General features: G+C 49.4%; 1 protein-coding gene across 19 annotated transcripts in view; it reads left to right on the forward strand.

Moving 5' to 3' along the window:
- The window catches only part of NCOR2 (nuclear receptor corepressor 2), a 225,541-nt gene that overhangs the window by 80,297 nt on the left and 124,433 nt on the right, over positions 1 to 20,811 (forward strand). For all 19 annotated transcript variants that reach the window (XM_086855208.1, XM_086855219.1, XM_086855225.1 and 16 more), the window contains 2 exons: positions 2,093 to 2,220; positions 11,142 to 11,322. In XM_086855208.1, coding sequence (XP_086711334.1) covers positions 2,093 to 2,220; positions 11,142 to 11,322 — 309 coding nt within the window. The remainder of the gene's footprint in view (positions 1 to 2,092; positions 2,221 to 11,141; positions 11,323 to 20,811) is intronic.

The raw sequence follows: 20,811 nt of genomic DNA on the forward strand, positions 1-20,811 counted from the left end.
CATGCAAGAGCCTTTTTTTTTTCTCAAGGGCACAGCCTTTGAGCCTCCCAGACGGGTAATTCTTGTTTATACGCCCACAGAAAGTGACGGTCCTGGTTTTGGGCCTATTGGTGTGTCTTCCCAGACATGATGTGTTTGTTTTGTAGGTGGATGTCAGGAGCTGCATCGTTCTTCTATTTAAATATTTATTTTTAATTTAAAACCAGGACAAGTGTGAACGTGGGGAAGCTTGTTGGTAGGCAGGGATTCTGCTTTGGCAGGGCCTGGAAGAGCTGATGGGCTCCCTCACTTCAGATGTTTGTGTTTGTCCCATGTGTGGTTGGAGTGATGGCATGTCCTGCAGCCCCCCTGGCATCCTGCATGGGTGGACTCTAGAGCTGAAGGAAAAGCAGTGTCACAGGGGTTGCATCCTCCCCAAACACCTGATTTACAGCAGAACATCCCTGTGAGGAGAAGTGGACATTTTCCAAGTCATGCCCTTCTCAATGTCACAAGAACTTGTCTGCAGACACCCCTTGTCCCAGGGGCTGAGCTCTGGGATGGCACAGGACTCTCGTTCCTGGTGTTTCCCAGCATTGTCAGAACAGAGAAGGAGCAGCACCACACTTTTGCCTGATAGTGGGGAGAAATAAACTTGATTCTAAAAACTGGCACATCTTTCTTGGCACAAGAAGTGGTGGCCGTAGGATACCACAATTCCCCTTCCTCCTCCCTTTGCTATTTGGCTTTTTCAGGTTTTGTGCAAGAGTGGTTGGATGTGAGGCAGGGGTTTGCTTTTCTTGGCTCTCCCAGGCTGAATGTTCATAATCTCTGATCTTCTTCCTGACTTTCCAGAAAAACTCTTGTTTTACTCTCTGACAGTCAAACATGTTGGGCCTTGATATTCCCTTCTACTCCACAGCTTGCTGGAGGACAGCACGACATCCACTTCTAGGCTGCTCTTCTCACTTGCAGCCAGGGAGAAGGGATCTCCAGGCTCAGGTTGTTGCTCTTCAAGCTTCCAAACCCTTTCTTTGCCTGCCATGCACCTTTCTGAGGCAATTCCCCAGCTTCCCTAGGGCTGGAGCATGTTGATCTTCACTACATCAGATCAAGTAATTCCTGTTGCAGCTGTTGGGGCTGAGACCCCCCTGCCCATATCAGCTGAGTGCACATGGTGTCTTATTTATTGATTTCTTTTTCTCTGTAGACCCTGAAATTTCTTTTTTCTTTTTGAGGAAGCTAAAGCTTTCTTGTTCCAGTTGAGAACTGTTCAAAAATAGACTCCCAGGTGGAATTGGTTCTTCTAAGGTAAATGTGTGTCAGTGTTACCAGGGTTTTTCTGTGACAGGGTTTTCTATGCCATTGCTGAAGGTCTTAGTTAATTAGATGATTAGTCTGCTGGTCAAGTATCTATCTGCAAATAAAAAATAGCAGTTGAACGTAGCTGCCTAAAATACTGCTGCGGGAATCAGTCTGTGGCACAGAGCAGGAGGGCTTCTTATTTAATTAAAATCAGGAACACACTGTACTGTACTCTCTAAGGGTCAAGGAACAAAAGGGACGTACACATAATAAGTAGCAAACTGTCCTTTCAAACCCCTTGAGCTCAGCCCAGGAGAGCTGTGTTTAAAGTAACGTTTTCAAGATAACATTTGTGATTTTTTCTTCTGTCCTTTTTTCCCCCCCTCTTTTTTTCTTTTTCCATGCTGCTGTGTGGACTATTGAAGCTGAAAGTATCCTGTGACTTAATTTTGTTCCTAACTGTTCTTACTCTTGGCTTCACAGTTGTCATCAGGACTGCTTGGATGCCAAAAATCCGTGTGTGGGTGCTCAGTGGCTGGGTTGGGCTTGCAGGGGTCCTTTCCCAGGAGCCAGCCCTGCCTGCAGCCCCAGGAAAAGGCTGGGGGCAGATCAAACAAGGGGCTGAGTTACCATTCCAACACAGTGTGGGACTGGGAGTTACTGGGGACCTTCTGGGGAGGGCAAAGCACCGAGCTTTGTACCACAGCGCTTCAAAGGAGGAATATCCACATGGGTTTTTTTGAGTTGTTCTGTGCTTGCTTGAGAGTTCCCACCAGGCTGACGAGCTCTCCTGTGTTTGTTCCTGCAGGACGTGGCGCTGTTGGAGTACCAGCATCATTCCAGGGATTTTGCTTCCCACCTCCCGCCGGGGTCTATCATGCAGCCGCAGCGCCGGAGGCCGTCCCTGCTCTCCGAGTTCCAGCCGGGCAATGAAAGGTACTGACACCCTGCCTGCATTCTGTGCAGGGCTGTGGTGGGAGCACAGGCTTGGGAGGGACCTGGCCATGGGATGCTCTTTCTGGGTATTGGCCATGCTCAGGCTCAGCGCCAGTTCAGCTTCCTTCTCCTAATCAAGTGGCACCTTTGCCTTCTGCTTTCTTACCTTTGACTGTCATGTGTTTTAAAGAAGTCTTGAAAACAACAAACAATAAAAGCACCACCCCCTCACTTCTGTGAAGCTTCTGGTTGCTGTGACTGGCTGTGTTGTGTTCTTCAGCATAGGAAATGAAGCCGTGTGGTTGGGTTTGGTCTGTGGCTCCCGAGGCTGCAGGGAGGAGTGAGAAGAACTCATTTCCTCCCCCATCTCCGCTTCCTCTGCTGCTGCTCTTCCTCCCTGCTTTCATTGTTTCTGTTTCTCTTTCTGCATTCCCCTCACAACTTTCTCTGAGCTGCTTTTTTCCTATCTGCTCCCTTCATGCCTCTCCCTGTTTCCTGTTGTGGCCTCATGGGAGGCTGGCAGAGTTTTAGGTGCAAGTCAGGCAAGTGCTGTGGCTGGGAATGCTGTACATGCTTTAACCACAGGAGCTGATTTGTTTGAAGGACATCACTCTCACTCTCTGTTTCAATGCAAAACTCTGCTCTCTCTCACAGTTTCTCTTCTGCATTTGATATTTAGTGGTTTGGGAAAAAAACTGGCCTGGAAGTGAAATAAGAGCCTTTCTACAGGAGATATGTGCAAAACAATTCTTCTAATGCTTATTCCTTAGGCTAAGAACAAAACCAGTGCAGAGTCAGAGATGAATCTGTTTCTCTAAAATTAGCATTGTTAGGGGAGAGGAGTAAGAATTCAGGGTGCTGAATGCATAATAAATACAAGATCCTCATTTTCTAGTAGGCTGGGTTCAGCTTGGTACTCAGCAGAAACAAACCTGTAAGAATTTGGAGGCAAAAAGTTCCAAACCTTCTATAACCTTCTGGGTTATGCCTGTGGCACCTGCATGTACAGAGGGTTGTGCCACTTTTGATAACCCAGAATTTATTGCAGCATGTTGCATTGCCTTGGCTCGCTTTGATTTCTCAGTGCTTTGATTTCTTAGCACAGAGTAACACAGTTAATCTGGAATTGGGTCAGATTTAGCTAAATTTGGGGGAGATGGGTAAAGAGGACCCAACAACATGCTCCTGCCTGTTTTTGTTTTTCACACTACTGATGGTTTGCAAAATGGAGAAGCAGTTCTGCTCTCCAGTAATATGCTTTTTTAAAAAATATATCTTGGGTTTTTCTGTATCACTAAAAAAAAGTCCAACTGCAGACCTTGATGTCTGCTGTACCACATGCCTGATCTGGTGTGGTCACCCAGGCATCTGCCTTTGGCTTACAAATGTTTCAAAGTCCTCAAACTTTTTTTTCATGTTGACAATCACAGGAATATGGGTAAATGTTAATCAAAGTTGTCAGGGGATGTTACACATCCACATGCTTACCATGGTACCTCCTTTTCAATCTGAACAGTGATGTTTTGGCATGCTATAAAAAGAAACTCTTATAATAACTTACATTTAATCCCTTTTCCCCTTAACATCCAAAAAATAGTACTTTTGCAAAAATTATTCTGTGTAGTAAAGCTAAAAATATTGCTTCAGTTCAGTTGACATTTTGTGCCAGAATGCTGGGACATAGACTCATTGAAAATTGTTGAGGGCATCTGGGGATGCAGAAAGGGGTGGGAGGGGGAGGTCTTTGAAGAAAAAAATGCAAAGAAATTTTCAATCCAATGTAATCAGTTATTGAGGTCATTTGGATTGGGTACTGCTGGGGCTGGGGAAGCATTAGTCTGTTTTTCAAAGCCAGCTGCTGTTGCTCAGCATCTTTCAGCTCTGCATTTAAAAATCTGTTCTCTGGGGGCTTTTCTGGTTCACCTTGGTGTTCTGAGGAGCTGCTGTAACACAGGTCCTGCTGTGTTGGAAGAGGGGCCCTCTGGGTGGTGATTGCTCACCCGAGGGTTCCAGGACCAAGACCCTGGAGCTCCTGGAGCAGGTTGGGTTGGTGATTGGTGCCCTCCCCAAAAAATAGCTGTGGAGAGAGCAGAGCCTGGATGAGGGAGGGTGGCAATGGCAGCCGTGGCTGCAGCTGAGTCCCCTTGGCAGGCTCAGTGCCTTGGCTTTGCTCCTGGGCTGGGATTGATGGTTTCGAGCAGAGGCAGCTGGCTCTCGGCATGAGGGGCTGGGAGGGGGGAGACCAAGGCAAACAACATCCACAGCACAGCACAGGGGTGAGTGGAGGGAAGCACAGGGGTGTGCTGTGTCTGAAAGGAAGATCTTCGCTGTGGTTCCCTGCCTGAGAGCCCAGCTGGCACTCAGTGATGGTGGGCATGTGACAATCCTCCCCTTGAAGCAAGTGTCAGCAGAGGGGAACCCTTCCAATCCCCCGTTGCTCCGGGAGCTCAGAGGAAGCAGCCTGTCTGCTCTTGGTTGTTCTGGCTGATGCGCTTCCAGGATCTCTCTGCTCCTTAAGGACATCAGCTTACGAGTCTGGTGCAAGTAGGATGTGGCAGGCTGACAGTGCTGGAGATCCAGCCCTGTGTGCATTCCCTGATGGGCATCCCTGCCCTGCCATCACCTGCCTTGCAATCATCCAGGGCACTGCCCATGGCAGGGTGGTGCAGCCCTTGTGCTGCTCGGTCCCAGTTCCTCTGAGCCCACCTGCCTGGTGAGTGGCTGCTGTTTGCCTTCCTGTCCTGGAAACTGCAGGGACTCACTTGGTGTGCTGGTTTTGGGGGGTTATCCCCTGTTTTGGCTTTACCTTCACTTCGGACAGATCTCTAAAACCTCTGCAGGCTGTCTTGGCGTGTGGTATTGGAGGCTTGACCTTGGGATGCTCAAAATCCCACAGAAACCATTTGGACTTGCTTGGATGGTCTTCCTACAGCTGAAGGGAATGTTTTCAGTGTCTCCTGGCTGCAGTTTTGCTGTAGCCACCAGCATGGTGGTTTGTTGTGATTCAGAGGAAAGGGAACAAGAGGTGAAGCGTTTCACCATGGGCACAATGTGTTAAGGATGAATCAAGTGTTGTTGGCAAAAAGGCGTCGAGTGGTAACTTGCTGGAAGGAATGGAATGCTGAAATGGTCCTGCATTTTGGGGCCTCCTGGGCAAGAAGCTTGTTGGGAAATTGCAGACTGCCCTTCTCCATGTATGTCAGAATCAAGAGTTGTCATCACCCCTTGGTGGTTGGGCAAAGAATAGAACTCCCTGTGCAGAAATTCTGGCTGGAAGAAGGAAGGAAAACCTGAACCACTCTGAATCTCTTGCTGTAGGGAAAATTGGCTCTGCCTGTCTTTGCAGGGATGTGCTGCTTTCCGTGATGGTTTTTTTGGTACCAGGCTTTTTCTTGGAAGGATCCACAGACTTCCCTTTAGCTTCTTCAGTTGGCTGTGCCAACTGGTCTGCAGGAGCGAAGAGAAATATTTCAGGATCTGCTGTTGGTACAAGTCGTACCATGAATGCTTGCAGTGGAATGTCCTGGCAAGGTGACAAGGATTAGGGCTTTTTTCCCCTCTTCTATATATATTTTGGTCCTCAAAAGAAGCGAGAAAAACTGGGTTGAATGTTAAATGGCAGGTGCCAGAGGGTAAGGGATCTGAAAAATCAAGGAACTGGATTTTTCTAATTTTTCATATGTGTTAGGATTTTAGAGCAAGGTTCCATATTAATGCAGGAATGCTGGGGTGGATACTTCTCTCTGCTTCTCTGGCAGAAAATGTGACTGTAAATAAATGGTATGTGTGTTAACACAGTGTGTTCCACCTTTATCCCGAATAAGATGAGTCACTATTTTCATAGATTATTTTCCCAGCTCAGGAGACCATGCTCTGCCTTCGGAGCCGTTCTGCTTAGCAGGCACAAAGAGTCTGCCTGGTGTCAATCTGCAGGGTGACATTTAGGGTACACTGAACATGTGCTGTGTTTCTGCAGCCATCTGAGATAGCCACGTGCAGAGTGGAGAGCAGGCCAGATCACCGTGCCTCTTGCTGGGGTGAATCCTGCCAGCCCAGGAGCCCAGGGAGGGGTGGGAAGCTGAGGCGGCGTGCGTGGTGCAGGAGATCACACGCGGCTCTCCGTCTTCATCTGTGCTGGCCCAAATGGCACCAGCTGCTCCCAAGGTAACAGCATGACCAATTTGCTTTTATTTATGGTTTTTAATTAAGTTTCCGTTTTTAAAGGTGATCCTTTTCTCGGGAGTGAGCGGCGGTGCGGCTGAAATCCCCACAACCATATATCTGTGTCTTTCACACTGGAAATTATGTACCAGGAGCTGCGGTTTTTTCTTCCTCATAATTGAACGCAGGAAAACAACATCTGGAGAGGGCAGGTGCTGGTGTGGAGGCACTTGGGGACAAGCCTTACCTTGCAAGCTCTGGTGTGAGCTGCCTGGCATGTCCATGGAGGGTGGCCAGGGGCATGGGATGTCCCTGAAGCCACTGGGTCAGGAATGTTCCAGCCCCCCAGGACTGCTAGGAGGGCTTTACTGGCAGGCTGCAGTTTTGGATGCATGTGGGGAGAGACAAATATTCCTTCTCTTCCTCTTGAGCGAGGCAGTGCCATTGTATTAAAGCTTCTGCTGGTGCTGTCCATGAATAATTCAGGCTCTGTGTATGGGGATCTTTAATATGCAAGTTTTAAATAAAGCATCTGCCCTTATCTAAATTGCACTTGGCTTGGAAGAAGGTGGCTGAGGGCTTGTGCAGGGCAGCCAGACACTGCTCCCTGCCCTTGTGTGGGAATGCACATCCCGAGGATGCACATGGGTGCTTGGACAGAGCTGCTGAGGACCTGGGAATCCTTCAGCTGAGCCTCATGGTGAGCTGAGCATCCTGCTCGAGGCTGTCCCACACCTTTGGCTTGGGAAGACTCAGTCCTGCTGCTGGCAGACATTGCTGAGGGCGTGGGAGCAGCTCTGTCTTCCCGCCCAGACATGCAGCTCTTCCCATCAAGTCACAATGGTTTATCTCCCTCTCCACCTAGATGGCAAAGGGAATATATCAGCTGGTCCTGGACATGTTTTTGTAGGTCCCTGGTGGTAGGTTTGCTCCTACAAAGCCTCCAGTTCCTCTCTTCAACAGGTCCCAATTTGCCCAGTCTCACACTCTGGCTTTCATTAGCTGTAAAGGTGTTGTTGAAACCTCTGACAAATCTTAGCGTTGGCTATAAATAATTCACTTCAACACCAGTGGTTTTTCTATATTACTGTCTCTCAAAAGCATTTTATTGTTTGTCTGTACCTGTGGGGGTTGAATACTGTTTTTAGAACTTACTTTTGGAGACAATTTCCCACCAAACCATCTTAGCTGAAGGAAATAAACAGCCTCAGCAAAGCCATCATTTGTCATGGTTCTGGTTCCAGGAGACACTGAGAATCAGTTTTCCAGCCTGGTTATGTTATCTCCATGGTGTAGGGAACAGTATTTGCAGATGGGAGCAGCTCTTTAAGTGCTCTCTCTTGCTGGGACGTTGGTGGGAGCTGGCTCAGAATCACTGCCCATGTTTTGAGCCCTTGGTGCAGGAGGCTTCAGGAAGTCAAGCTGGATTTGCTGGATGTTCCAGAATAGCCATCATTCCTCCTGCAGCCACCTTCTGCTGCAGAAATGGGAAGGTCTGAGGAGCAGGGGAGGGTTGTGCTGCTCTGAGGAGCCAGAGACAGTGGGTTATTGGGGAGGGAGTGTCTTTGGCCTCCTGAAGCTTGTACTTGCCCATTTGGCAGTGATTTGGCTTCAGGAAAGTACAAGTGAGATCCCTCATGGTAAGATCTCATCATGACTGCTCTTACAATTCCCAACCAAGGGCAGCTCAGGATACCTCATTTGATCCTTTCTCCCCAGCTCTCCGCTTAATGACTCGACTCAATGATTTTAGAGGTCTTTTCCAACCTTAAGGATTCCTTGATTCCTTGATGCCCAGCTATCAGGTAGTCTGTGTTTTCAGCCCATCCTGTACACTTGCTGGGGCGAGCTGCAGATATCCCACATTGCTGTAGGATTTTATCTGCTCCTGCCTTCCTTACCCCCTCTGTGAGTCTGTTGAGGAAGCAGCCCCGGTGAATGAGTAACGCAGCTCTGCAGCTGGGAAGGTGCGGTTCATCTGCTGGGTTAGTAATAAACCAAAGGTCTCATCTTGGGCTGTCTTGGCCTTCTGGACCTACCCTGAGCAGTGTGGGAGTGGTTGGAAGTTGGGCAAACCCTGGGCACCCAGCCTTGTGTGTCAGCACATCTCAGGCTGCTCTGCTTCTCTGGAGTATTCGGTGTTGGTGGTGAAGGACTCAGGTGAAGACTAACCTGTCCCACTTCATAATTAATGCTGGCATTTGCTTTGCCTCATTTAATTATGCACAACTCACATGCAATTAAAAACACTCTTTCCCTTCAGTGAAGTAGGAATCTCTGGAATAAACCAGATGGGTGGGAACTATTTGGAAAATTCAGCAAACCCCAAACTCAATGCAGCGGGAGGGTTTTTCAGGCAGAGTAATTTTTGCACTGACAGCAGCGTCATTGCCATATAAAAGTCTGTTGTAAAGAGCTTGCTGCAGGTGTGGATGTGAAGAGTGAAAGGTGTGAAGGCTTCAAGCAAAATCATTTGTGTTTGCAGCCAGGACAGGCTGAGCGGGTTGTGTTGGGCAAAGTAATCTCGGGAGCGGCTGGAAATTCCAGTGGATAAAGTTAATAGTCGTTCCAGTGGATGTGGAAATGGAAATAAAATAGCACCTTATAACATTGCAGCTGCTTTCCCTGGCGTGGCCCCTGCCTCGCTGTGAGTAACAGCCTTTGTAAAGCTCAGTGGTGCTCTTATCTTGAGAATCCATGGGGTTTTAATGAGTGGAGCAGTTGTGTCGGGTTCCTGACAACTGCAGAGGTCTTGGTGCCGTCCTTTCTCAATTAGCAGCTTCTTGGTTATACAGCCTTAAAAAGGGGGAAGAAGTGAAAATAAATACATCTGATTTTTAATTGCCTCACTAGAGCAGGGCCTTGGGTGTTGGAATATTTTAGCACCTGCCCAGCTCAACAGTTGCTCATTGTTCCTGGGTTTTACAGCAGAGGCTGAAATGCCGGCGTGCAGCTGTGGGCATTGCGTGAAGGTCTGGGACCAGGCAGCAGGAAACCTGAGAGGTGCCAGGAGAGATTTCTGGGCTTGCTGGGAAAAGTTGAGAATCATTCAGCATGGAAGTGTTTGCAGGTGAAGCGAGCTGTGCTTCAGTGCCAGATTTCAGGGCTGTTCAGCTCTGGAGGGTTTGCTGTGTGGGCTGTACATTCTGTCTGGGATGCTGGAGCACCAAAGGCAGTGCTGCAGCCTCACCATTCTTCTGTCCCCTTCTTGCTGGGGAGGAGGAAGAGGATGAGCCAGATCCTGTTTGAGAACCCAATGCCAGACCCACAGCAGCAGAGCTTGGCATGCGTGTGCTTTGTGCCTGCTGTTGATGTTTAATTAAAAACTAACCTCCCCCAGTTTTATCTTGATTCCCTGGGGCTGGGTTAAGTTGGCCATGCTGCTGCAGGGGAGGGCTTAGGGCAGCGCTCAGGGTGGATTTCTACAAGATCCTCTCCCTGGATGTTATCCAGAGCTGTTACAGCTGCTGGCTTCAGGGCACTCTGGATCCTTCCCTTTTTGCCATCTTCTCTGAGGTTTTTAATGTCAGCAGTTGCAGTTTGTGTGTGGGGGCAAATGATGCATAAGAACCCCTGTGTTCTATGCTCTCTCCCCTTCAAGCAGCTCCAAAAGTTGTCAGGTTTGTTAGTGTTTGGTAACTGGGGAGGACATTTTACCACCAGCTCAGGAGAATTGCAACAATCCTGTTTAAGGGGAAAAGAAAAACACCCCATGTTTTTTCACAAGCTTTGAATCTCCTGTGCTTCATTTTATATTTTTTTTTAAGAGACACTTCTGCCTGAAGTGTTAAAAACACACCCTTGGAGTTGCTGCAGCAAAGCTGATCCTAGGGCATAGTAAAAGGTTTAATGTATTTTTGTAGGATCCTTTACAATTCCCACAAGAGAATCCTGCAGAGGAAAACAGGAGTACAAAAAAAGTTCAACATTTGTTGAAAAAAAAAGCAAAACCAAGCCCACTCTCCAGGTGTTACCAAGTGCATCATATTTAACAGGTAAAAGATGTTTGAGCTCGATGTGACTCGATGGTGCAGTTGCTATCACTGGATAATGTGCCTTTGCAGCCTGCCAGGACTGTGTCAGAGACGTGCAACTACATGTGGCTGGTTTCTTTCCTCCCCCATCCTGGAAAAATAAATCCCTACTGTCTAGCCATGGAGGAGTAGGCATTTTTTCCCCAACATATAATCTTTGGTATTCCTATAGAAGACATTAAATATAAACAGTGGGGCAGGTACCTTTGGCTAAATAAGCCAAATGTGGCAGAAGGGGGCTCAGCCTGGTCTTGGAGGCAGGGAAGGATTTACGGGGTGGATTTGAGGATTTTCCAAGCTTTGCCTTTTTCTGACCAGTCCAACCCATGTGCAATGACAGGGGAGGCTCAGACCTGCAGCCTCACTCACTTTGTCCCAGTGCAGGGACAGCCACCCACTGCACTGGAGGCACAGGAGATGACAGCAGGGCTTTCCAGGTGACACAGCAGCGGTGCTGAGGAGGGGGACAGCAGGGTGGCCCCTTGGGCTTGGATGGTGGTGCTGGTCCTGCTCCAGGACCTGCACCCAGCCCAGCAGCTGAGCTATGGGGCTGTGCCTTTGGGTCTGCAGAGACCTGAGATGTTTGAGTGCAGGGCCACCTGGCCTCCCCACATGGATCTTGCTGGAAAATAGTGCCCCGTCCTCCTCGAGTGGTTTGCAGTCATGGAGCAGGGGAAGAGCAGAGGTTGTTTCTTTTCTAAAGGCTCCTTTCCCTTTTGTCCCCAGATCTCAGGAGCTGCACCTGAGGACCGAGGGCCATTCCTATCTCTCTGACCTGACCAAGCCATCGGACTTGGAGTTCATTGAAACCAAGAGGCCACGCCTGGACCTGCTGCAGGACCCCCTGATGCGGCACTCGCCTCTCCTGAGCCAGAGCCAGCAGGGAGCCACAGAGGATCTCTCAAAGGTAAGGAGCTGATGGCTGGGTCTGCATTTTGGGCTTGTGTAGAGCTGCCTTTGAGGCTCTGAGCTGCTGCTGAATTCAGTGTAGATCGTGGTTCCCAAAGCATCAGACAGTGCTTGGAGGTACTGGATGGTTTTCCCTGAGGTGGGGTGACCATTCTGGGGGAACAGAAGCATATCAGCTTTCCCTGTAACTCTTACAGTCATGGGCTTTTTCTACTGGGCTGTTAGATGCACCAGAACAATTTGGAGGCTCCTGTAGGCTGAATTAAGGATGGTCATGTCTGGCTTTTCTGGATACTCTGCCTTGATTTGATTTTTACTTGACGCTTCTCATTTATCACATCTCTTTATTTAATATTGGTGTTTGAAGGGCTGGAATCGGTTTCTGGTGGTTCTTTAATATAATCTTCCCCAGGAAAGCCTCCCTTGTCCCAGGCTCATTTAACAAAGCAAATCGTTTACTTACAATTGTCCCCTCTGCACAAGGAATAAATGTTGCAAAGAGAAATCCCTTACTTGTGTGCCTGTTTGGATTTACTTTCATCTTCTCTTGGGGTAAATTGTATTTGATTTTACCTCCAGTTTGGACATGGTTGGCAGGAAAGTCTTGCTGGATAAATGTGCTCTGATGCTGGTGCTGAGGGTTGGTGCAGTTGCAGGCTGGGCTTGGGAATTGCCCCAGCCCTCAGTGAAGTGAAAGGGAAGTGGAATTCTTACCCAGGAAGATGGGGATGATTTGCTGTATCCCTGTGGGAGCTGATTGAAATGACACATGGACAAGAGAGATCTTCCTTGGGAATGCTGGGGGATTCAGACATTTCTTACCTGTACAATACTGGTGAGCTTTACCTGAGATCCCTCTGACCTCTTTTAATGAGAAGGATATTTAACTCTGGAGTAGTTCAGGTGCCAAGGGAGACCTGAAGGCTCTGGAGCATCCTCAGGGGGTGTTGGTTGGGTGGCTGATGGGGAAAATGCGCTGTTGTCCACAAAACAAAAAATAGCCCTCTCCAAAGATAGGAGGAAACCAGGATGACTTTGCTGTCTTCACATTATTCCCACCAGCAGTTCTGTTCTGCCTCTCACCAGAAAACCATGGATTGTCTCAACTATTTGTTTCTAATAGGTAGAGCTGCTCTTGAGGAATTAGTTCATCAGTTTAGGGGCTACATTTGCTTCTTGGTCTGTGACACGTTTCCAAGAAGTACATGGATTTTACAGGGCTTAAAACATTTGTTAATGAAAGAGAGAGAGAGCTGAGATGCAATTCAGCAAGACAAGATTATGCTTTTAGTGGAGCCATTTGTAATTTTAGAGTCTGGAAGGAAGAAGAAAATGTGTCCCTGACTGGTGAGAGCCTGAGTGGAGCTGGGATTAGTTGCTCTGAACTAGCAGGGGTTGCTTCCAGAATGGGTTTGATGGAGCTCACTGCAAGACTGGATGATCTCAGTGCTGTTCAGGTGGCTGGGAGCAGGAGGCAAGTCAGGGACACAGGGTATATCAGCCTTTGCAGCTTGGCAAATTGGCTTAATAGCAGTCTTCGGGTGTTAGTCCTGAGCAGTTGTCCTCAGACTAGTCTAGAAACTAGATTAGTTTCTAGATTCTTAACTAGCTGGTGGACACTAAGGTTGAGGGAAAGCTCCTGCAGCCGATGTGTGCGTTGCTCTGAGCCCCTCAGCATGCCAGAGGAGCTGCTCTGGCTGTGGGTGCAGGGGACATGCAGAGAGCTGAGGCTGCCCTTTGGGCACAGCTCTGGGCTGGGGACACAGCCAGAACCTCTTCTTGCAGCCACGCTGAGCCAGCCACAGCTGAATTCAGCACTGGGCCCTGAACTCACCACCTGGGAGGGATGATAAAGACCTTCCTGAGAGTCTCTGTGCTGAGGGTGACGTGTGACACAGAGCAGTGGCACACACATGGTGGCAGGACATGTGTGACAGTGACCAGAGCTGGAGAGAGATATTTGCTGTTCTGTCTTTGCTGTTGACTCAGTGTCTGACAAAGTCGCTCAACACTTTATCTGGGGCAGCTCTTTGGGTGAGATGCACCACGTGAGCCCAGCATTGCTGAACAGCCTGCTGGTTGTTTAGAGTATCCCAGGAGTTGTTCCTTACCCGTTACCCCATTCCTCATTGTTGCAGTCACTGCGTGGGGAGGAGCTCAATTTACTCACTGGGGTAATAGTGCTAGGACTGGTTTTCATGGTGATTTTGCAGATTGAGCTCACTTCTGCACAGTAAGAGCTCCACAAAGCCCTCAATAAAAAGGGTAGGGGTTTGGTTACACGCTCTGGGCGCCAGGCTGACTGTCCCAGGGGATGTGACTGTAATGGATGTTGCTCTCGGGCAGTGGAAACCTCTTGGTCTCTCCTGGTCTCAGAGCAGCTGTTGAGCTGAGATGCAGAATCAGGTCTGTGATGGGATGAAAGTTTAGCACATCCCTAATAACCATTGATAACTGGATAACCTTCAGCCCAGGGGAGAGAAGTCAGCACCATTCCTGCACGTTTCCAAGGCCTTTGTTTACAGCCATAATCTATGCTCTGAACACAGACAGAACAATTGATGGGGTAACTGCTCGTAACAGGCTTCAGAGTTTTTCCTCCCCCGAAGAGAAATGGATTTCTTATGTCTTTTGTTCCTCATTTACCTCTCCCAAACAGGAGGAGCAGGGCCCCTTAAACCCTGTTCAGTATCATTGCAGCCTCCCTCCAAGCAAGGCTGTAAAGGAGAAGCTCTTGGATCAGTGCATTTTCCCTGGAGAAAGCAGACAAACTTTTGGGCAGCGTGCCTTTCAAAAGCAGCAGCTTTCAGCTAAATTTCACTTGGCCAAGTAAAAGACACACAACCTTTCCTTAAGAACCTCACATTGCTCATATCCTCAAACACCAGTGTTTCTTCTCAAGCCAGAGGCAGAAGGTTGTTTTCTTTACCCCATTTCAGCATCTTTTTCCTGCTGTTGTGTGTTGTTATGTTGCTTCAGTGCTGTGGTCCTGTGCTCCTGCTGTTGGATGTGGCCTCGAGGGCTCTGGTGAGCTCGGTCTGCTGGGGAGAAATGAAACCTCCCTGTACCCTCTGTGCCAGCTGGAACTGATGCTTTTCCCCTGGGAAGGTTCTCCCTTTATCTGGCTGACAGTAACCAGAACAACTAAAGCAGGGCTGTTTTTTCAATCACTGCAAGCCTGGATGTGGGATTCACTGGAAAGGCTGATATGATGTGGCTTTGCCAGGTGTGTTCTTGGCAGAGAGGCAGGAGCTGCTTCCCAGGACCCTTGGTGGCTTCTGTTTTCCTTCCAGTAATGTCACGGACCTCCCTCAGGTAACAGCAGCCAGGAGTGAAGCAGACAGCCCCAGAGCAGAGCAGTGATGTTGTGCACGATCCCTGTCCCTGCACACACGTGTACAGCTGGTGCTGCCCATGATCCTGCCTCCCAGGGACAGTGAGCATGGCACATCTGGTCAGCCAGAGCCTGCTCTCCCCTCTCCAGAGCTGGAGCTTCATCCTGCCTCTCCCCTTCCATCTCTTCTTATTCCTGTTGTGCTTTCTCTCTTCTTCTTCTTCCCATTTTAAAGCCTGCTCTTCCACCACATACGAGGCTTGCTGCTCCTTCCTATAGGATGTGAGTCAGTCGTGATCTGCATTTAGTCCCCTTGCAAGGCTGCACTTATGAGTGGCCTCTTGCTCTGACAGGAATTCACTTACAGGGAGCCATGTAATCCCATGGGAATGGGGCTGGGTGGAGGCTTAGGAAACCTGAACCTTGCTGCCATCTGCCCTGGCAGGCTGCTGGTCACCGGGTAAGTCTCTTCCCCTTTCTCTATCTCAGATTTCCCCATCTGTACAAGGGACAATGCCACTTCCCTCTTTTGTAAAATAATTAACAACTGTGCATGGAAAAAGGCAATTAAAAAGCCATGTGTTGTTAAGACTTGGGCTCTGCTTTACATTGTGCAGAGGTTTTAATTTCTTCCCGTTCTGCATGACCGTTTTTGTTGTGTTATGGACTGAAAAATGGAATAAGGAAAGTGTGTGTGTGTGTGTGTGGGGGCGTACTCTTGGAAAAGACAGCACTAAGGTCAGGAAATAGGTATGGCAAAACAGAAATTAGGGCAGAGGGTATTTTGCTTTCATGCATATCAATGTAGCTTTAAAAGCAGTTAATTGAAAAAGGAGGAATTAACACATTTGAAATGCCTTTTTAATGATGCATTGAAGCCAGCAGCGTACATGCCAAATTTCACACTGGCTGCCCGTCCCAGAGCCCAATTTACAATGAACTCCTGGAAGACAGGCTGTGGGATGGAAAAGGCTCTTGGCCAGCCTGCTAACTCCTGCCCTGGCCGCAGGCTGGTGGGCACTGAGGACAGCAGAAAGGCCTTTCGGGAGCTCTGCTTCCTCCTCACTGCGCCGCTGCCTTGGCAGTGCTGCTCCCTGGCAGCTGCTCCATCCCTGACAAATGCACTGGGGGAGAGGAGCGGGAGGCTCAGGTCTCTGGCAGCAGGGTATGCCCTGGTATGGGATGGAGGAGCAGTGCCATAGCTCCCAGCACAGATAGCTGGGCTGGCTGGTAAATCACCAGTTGCGTTTCTGCTCCGTGCCTGTGTTATGGGAACATTGATCTGTTGCTGGGATTAACCTCTCAGAGTTTCCAGTGGGTTGGTCTCGCAGTTATTAATGAAACTGGCTGGAACTCGTGTTGACCTTGGCAGAGGCCCCAGTTGGCTTGGAGGTAACTGGCAAAAGCATAATCTCTAATTGAGTAATCCAGGGCTGGGGGAAGGGAGCGGAGGGGGTGGACACGCTTTGAACCGGGAGAGCCGTGGTGCTCCGGCGGGATGCGTGGGAGTGGAGGGCTCAGCGCGGCGGTCGCCGAGGGAATTGGCAGGCACAGCCAGGCAACATCTCGGTTCCGGCACCCCAGGCTCCCTCCTGGGGAAAACAGCCCGGAATTCCAGCGCCTCCCCGTGATTTATTGCTGTGGAACAATAGCGCAGAGGGGCTGGAGAATGGAACAAGCTGTGAGCGTCGGCCGTCCCTGGATGTGTGTCCTCCCATAGCCTCTGAGTTTGCAGCGGGGATCACTCTGGGCTCTCCCTACCCCACGGGAGGTTGTTTTTCACTTGAGCAAAAGAGCTCTGGGCTTGTTCCATGGGCTTTTGGGGAATGTCTGCCAGTGGGGACTGAGACACAGAGCAAGTCTGGTTTCCCCAGCTGAGCATCTCTGCTGTAAGAGAGGGAGATGCTTCCTTGGCCAGCTGTGCCCACATCTGGTGGGGAGGAGGGGCTGGCTGCCAGCAAGCCCTGCAGGACACCCATGCAGAGGGATCCTGTGGAGCTGTGAGAGCACCAATGGACAGGGGACACACCAATGCTGCCAGCAGCCTGTTGCTTCATCCCAGTTATCCAGAACCCAAGTGAGGCGCAGAGACCTGTGCCAGTGCCTGGCTTCACCAGCCCTGTGGAAAATGAAATTCCTCACTGTGCCATGACAAGAACTTCTTGTCCTGAGGACTGCGGGGTGCTCCATGCAAAGCCTGCACATGCCGTGTGGCCTCCCCACCTCTTGGAGGAGTGCACTTCTATAGAAGTAACTCTAACCTCAGATCTGAGCAGTGAAATGAAACAATTCTAGTGGGTACAAACACACCTACGTCTTTCCTGCTTTTGTGCTCCTTCCCTTGCTGAGAGCAGCAGTTCTTGTTAACTCTCCTTGCAGCTGGGCTCTCCCTGTGAAGCCGAGCCAGTGGCGTTGGGCGCCCATCAGGGGCGTGGGGCTGTTGAGCACAGCAGCTCCAGTGGAGCCGGGGCTGTCGAGCCAGGAGGATCCTCCTGTGACGTGTTTGACACCCACCCGTCTGCCGTGTGCTTGCTCACACTGTCGACTTCTGGCTGATAAAAATCTGGTTACAAAAAAAAAAATTAAATAAATAATTATTTGGTGGGGTGGGGAATTTACGTTAGGGGAGCAATGATTCAAAGCTATTTCTGGGAAGATGAGGGACATGTTGGCATTCTCTGTCATTCCAAACATATTTAAAAGCTGAAATATTTGCGTTGTTCACGTTGCCACAGCACTAACACTTCTGGCTGGATTTCCTCCCTACTCTGAAGACAATTTCCAAATCATGGGAGGATGGGATGAGTGTCAGTGTGTCAACCCCTGCTCAGCTGTGAACACACACCTTTGGGAATGTGTGCCTGTGGTGTGCAAGCAGAGTGGCTCTCCTGGCATGCCTGGCAGTCTGTTCCATTGCCCACTGTGCCAGGATGGCTGCAGGGGTGGTCAGCAGCCCCTGCCATGCACCAGTGTGGACAGGGAGCCAAGGGAACAGCCTGAGGTGTGTTGTATCTGGAGTCTCCATCCCATGCATGGACTCGTGCTGGTTTCATTTGAAAAGCAGATGCTTTTGCGCGAGTCCTTGTGAGATGTTTGGCTCCCCCATCTGAGGGGCGAAGGAAAGGAGCACCATGATTGTAAGACAACTGGTTTTATTCCATTTCTCAGCTGAAGTTCCCATGGCCAGAGAACTGAACTTATGGTCTGAGAGACTCAGGTACAGCAAGAAAAACCTTCATGGGCTGCAGAAACATTCCAGAGGCAGGATGTAAAACCCTTTGACCCTTCCCAGAACTGCTTGCAGCCTGGGTCTCCCCTTGCCCTGTCTGCTCCAGCCTGCAGTGCTCCTCGAGCCACAGGCACCAGGGCCAAGGCTTGGTCCAGCTGGAAATCCAACAGGAGAGCTGATGGTGCCTCAAGCACAGGTTGTTTCACACTTCTTCAGCTCGTTTGTGGTGATCGACATCCAAAACAACCTTCTAAATTGCCTTTCAAGCCAGTGGTAGTGAAGGACAGTGTGATAGGGCTGGCTGCTTCCCGGGAACCTGCTTCATCATTTACATAATTGGACTTTTCTGTTCCACTCAGTCAATATTACAAGGCTCGCGCAGTGCGACATCTCACCTGATCTGCTGGAGGGAAAGAAAGTCCCCTGACTTTGTGTGCCTCACCCCTGTAATTGGAAGAAATATTTCTGGCTCTGTGCTTGCAGTAGGCAGTGTGCTGAGCTGTGTGGATTTGTGGAGTCTTTTCTTCTCCATCTATGAAGTGTTTGTATGTGTTGATGTAACTATTTTATCTGATAGCGAGAATTCGAATGTGCCCTGTTTTGTCCTGGAAATGCAGGAGAGAGGAGAGCTACTTTGCTACTTTGTCAGTCCTCAGGTGGGACCTAGGAAATAGTGTTGGTATGGCAGGAACTGATGCTTGTCTCCAGAGCATGAGGATGGTGTGGGGTGACAATGGCTGTGCCATTTTTGCCTGTGCTCAGCCAGTTGTGTTCATTTGTGTTAAAAAAAAAAACCCTCCTGGAATGAAAGTCAAGGAAAGAATTTGGTCCTGCTAACAAGAAGGACATCCTGGCTATTTTATTTTTCCCCCTTGAAAAGTCTCATCCTGATCTGTTTTTCTTCTTCTCCCTCATGTTCTGGGAGGGGGTGTGGGTGCTGCTGGGCAGGGAGCATCGCTCCAGCTCCCGCCAGATCCAGGCACACTCCGGGATGGCTTGTGTGGGATCTGTCCAGTTAGTGCAGGTGACCAAGCAGCAGGAGCTTGTAACCAATTTGCAAGCACATACATCTCACAGGTGTTCAGCATCCCTGCACACCCCTCCTACCCAAGGATCTTCCTGGGAGCAACTTGGGTGACTTCTCCGTGGATGTAGAGCACCAAACCAATTTTTGGTGCTGTACTTCTGCATGGTTGGGAAGTGCAGCCCATCAACAGTCCTGACTGGCACAATGAAAGCCAGTGAGTTGTGACACCCATCAGATTGATTCTGGGTGCTGTGTTTTGAGGAGGAGGGTATTTCATGCTAATACCTTCCTTCTCAGCGTGGGGTGGAAGCTGTGGAGGAGATGCAACAGCAATCAGTGGTGTTTGCCTGCTGCTGCTGGAGGGGATGGAGTGGGGGAGTGATTTCAGAGATGGATTTGGCAGAGATGAGGTGCTGCTCTTTGTGCCTGTGGTGATGGAGCTGTAATAACATATTGAACATGGCAACAGCCCTTGCTAAAGCTCTGTGACTTCACGTTCGTGCTTCGTGGAGCCTCATCTCTTAACACCCTTAGCATCCATAACAAGAGAGGAACTGTCGAGTGCCAGAGGGCCTAGTTAAAATCACTCGCTGAAAACCTCCTTTCTTTTTGGACCTAAACTTGCTTTTTAAACAGAAAAACTCTTTGGCTGTGTTTTAGGCAGAGCACATTCAGAGGGATTTTTGGCTCGGCAGCCTCGTGCCGCATGGGGGGGCCGGGGGGCGATGGACGCTGGTGTGTGTCAGGAATGCTGGCTGCGTGCTCGGCGAGCAGAGAGGGGTTGTTTTAGGACAAGCTGACAGGCCCTTGGCTTGTTCTGCTGCTCTCGAAAAATGTAATTCTAATTCTTGGCACCTTTTTCCAGGAGGATAAGGAGCGAGAGCACAGTGGAGCCTGTTCCCTCTGTCCTTGGAAGTGGGCTTTTATCCAGCGGCAGAGCTGGCTCAGGGCAGGAGCAATGTGTTCTGTCCTACCCCAGGTTTGGTGGAGCAAAAGTAGAAATTAGTGGGGGAGAAGCAGTGTGGGATGAAATGACCTGAACCACCTCCTTGCAATCCTGACCTCTGTCTAGTTACTCTTGGGTCATCTCTGCTCTGACAGAGCATCTTCTGCCAGGTGCCGGTGTTCTTCCTGCCTTCATCTGCCCTTAATCCTGCACCTGGTACCCTTTCCTGAGAGGAAGAAGCACACTATCCTCTGGCAGTGCCCAGCAAGAGGACATGGACAGTGATTGTGGTGTTTCCCAGTCCTCTGCTGCATCCTGAGGGATTCTCCCAGGGCTGCAGAGCCCGTGGCATCCAGCACACACCCACAGCGGATTTCTCTGCTGCCATGGCATGGGAATGCTTCCTAGGCTTGACTTTGGGCAGCAGGCTCTGGTCACTGCCCCAACAGGGTCTGATTTCTCTCCATCTGTGCTGTTCCCTGAGGAGCAGCAGTGATCCTTTCTGCCTTCTGATCTCTGCTTTGGACGCTGTTGTTCCCATGACTGCTTAAAAAAGAACCATTTCCTTGTGCAGATCAAGCTGTCCCACGTGGTTACGTGACCAAACCAAGCACAGGCTTTTATTTCAAGCTGGTTTTCAGGTCTGTGTTATTTTATCTCATGCCAGCCATCTCAGGTATGATGTAGAACAGATTGCCCCCAGCAGCTAATGTGTTTCTGCCTCGGCAACAGGCAGAGTGGCAGATGTAAACACAGGAACATTGCAGGCTTTCAAACACTAAAAACTCCTAAAGAATAGACAGGTATGTGTATATAAATATATACAATGCATTATATGAAAGGCTTTCAATATATTTGGAGAGTTGTAAATTCGTGAATTCATGTGTGTACACTTTTTATAGGTTTTTAAGTAAGTGAAGAGCTTACATTTTTATATATAAATATACAAAT

The sequence above is a fragment of the Cyanistes caeruleus genome, chromosome 18, assembly GCF_971803275.1.
Source record: "Cyanistes caeruleus chromosome 18, bCyaCae1.hap1.1, whole genome shotgun sequence".
Taxonomy (NCBI): Eukaryota; Metazoa; Chordata; class Aves; order Passeriformes; family Paridae; genus Cyanistes; species Cyanistes caeruleus.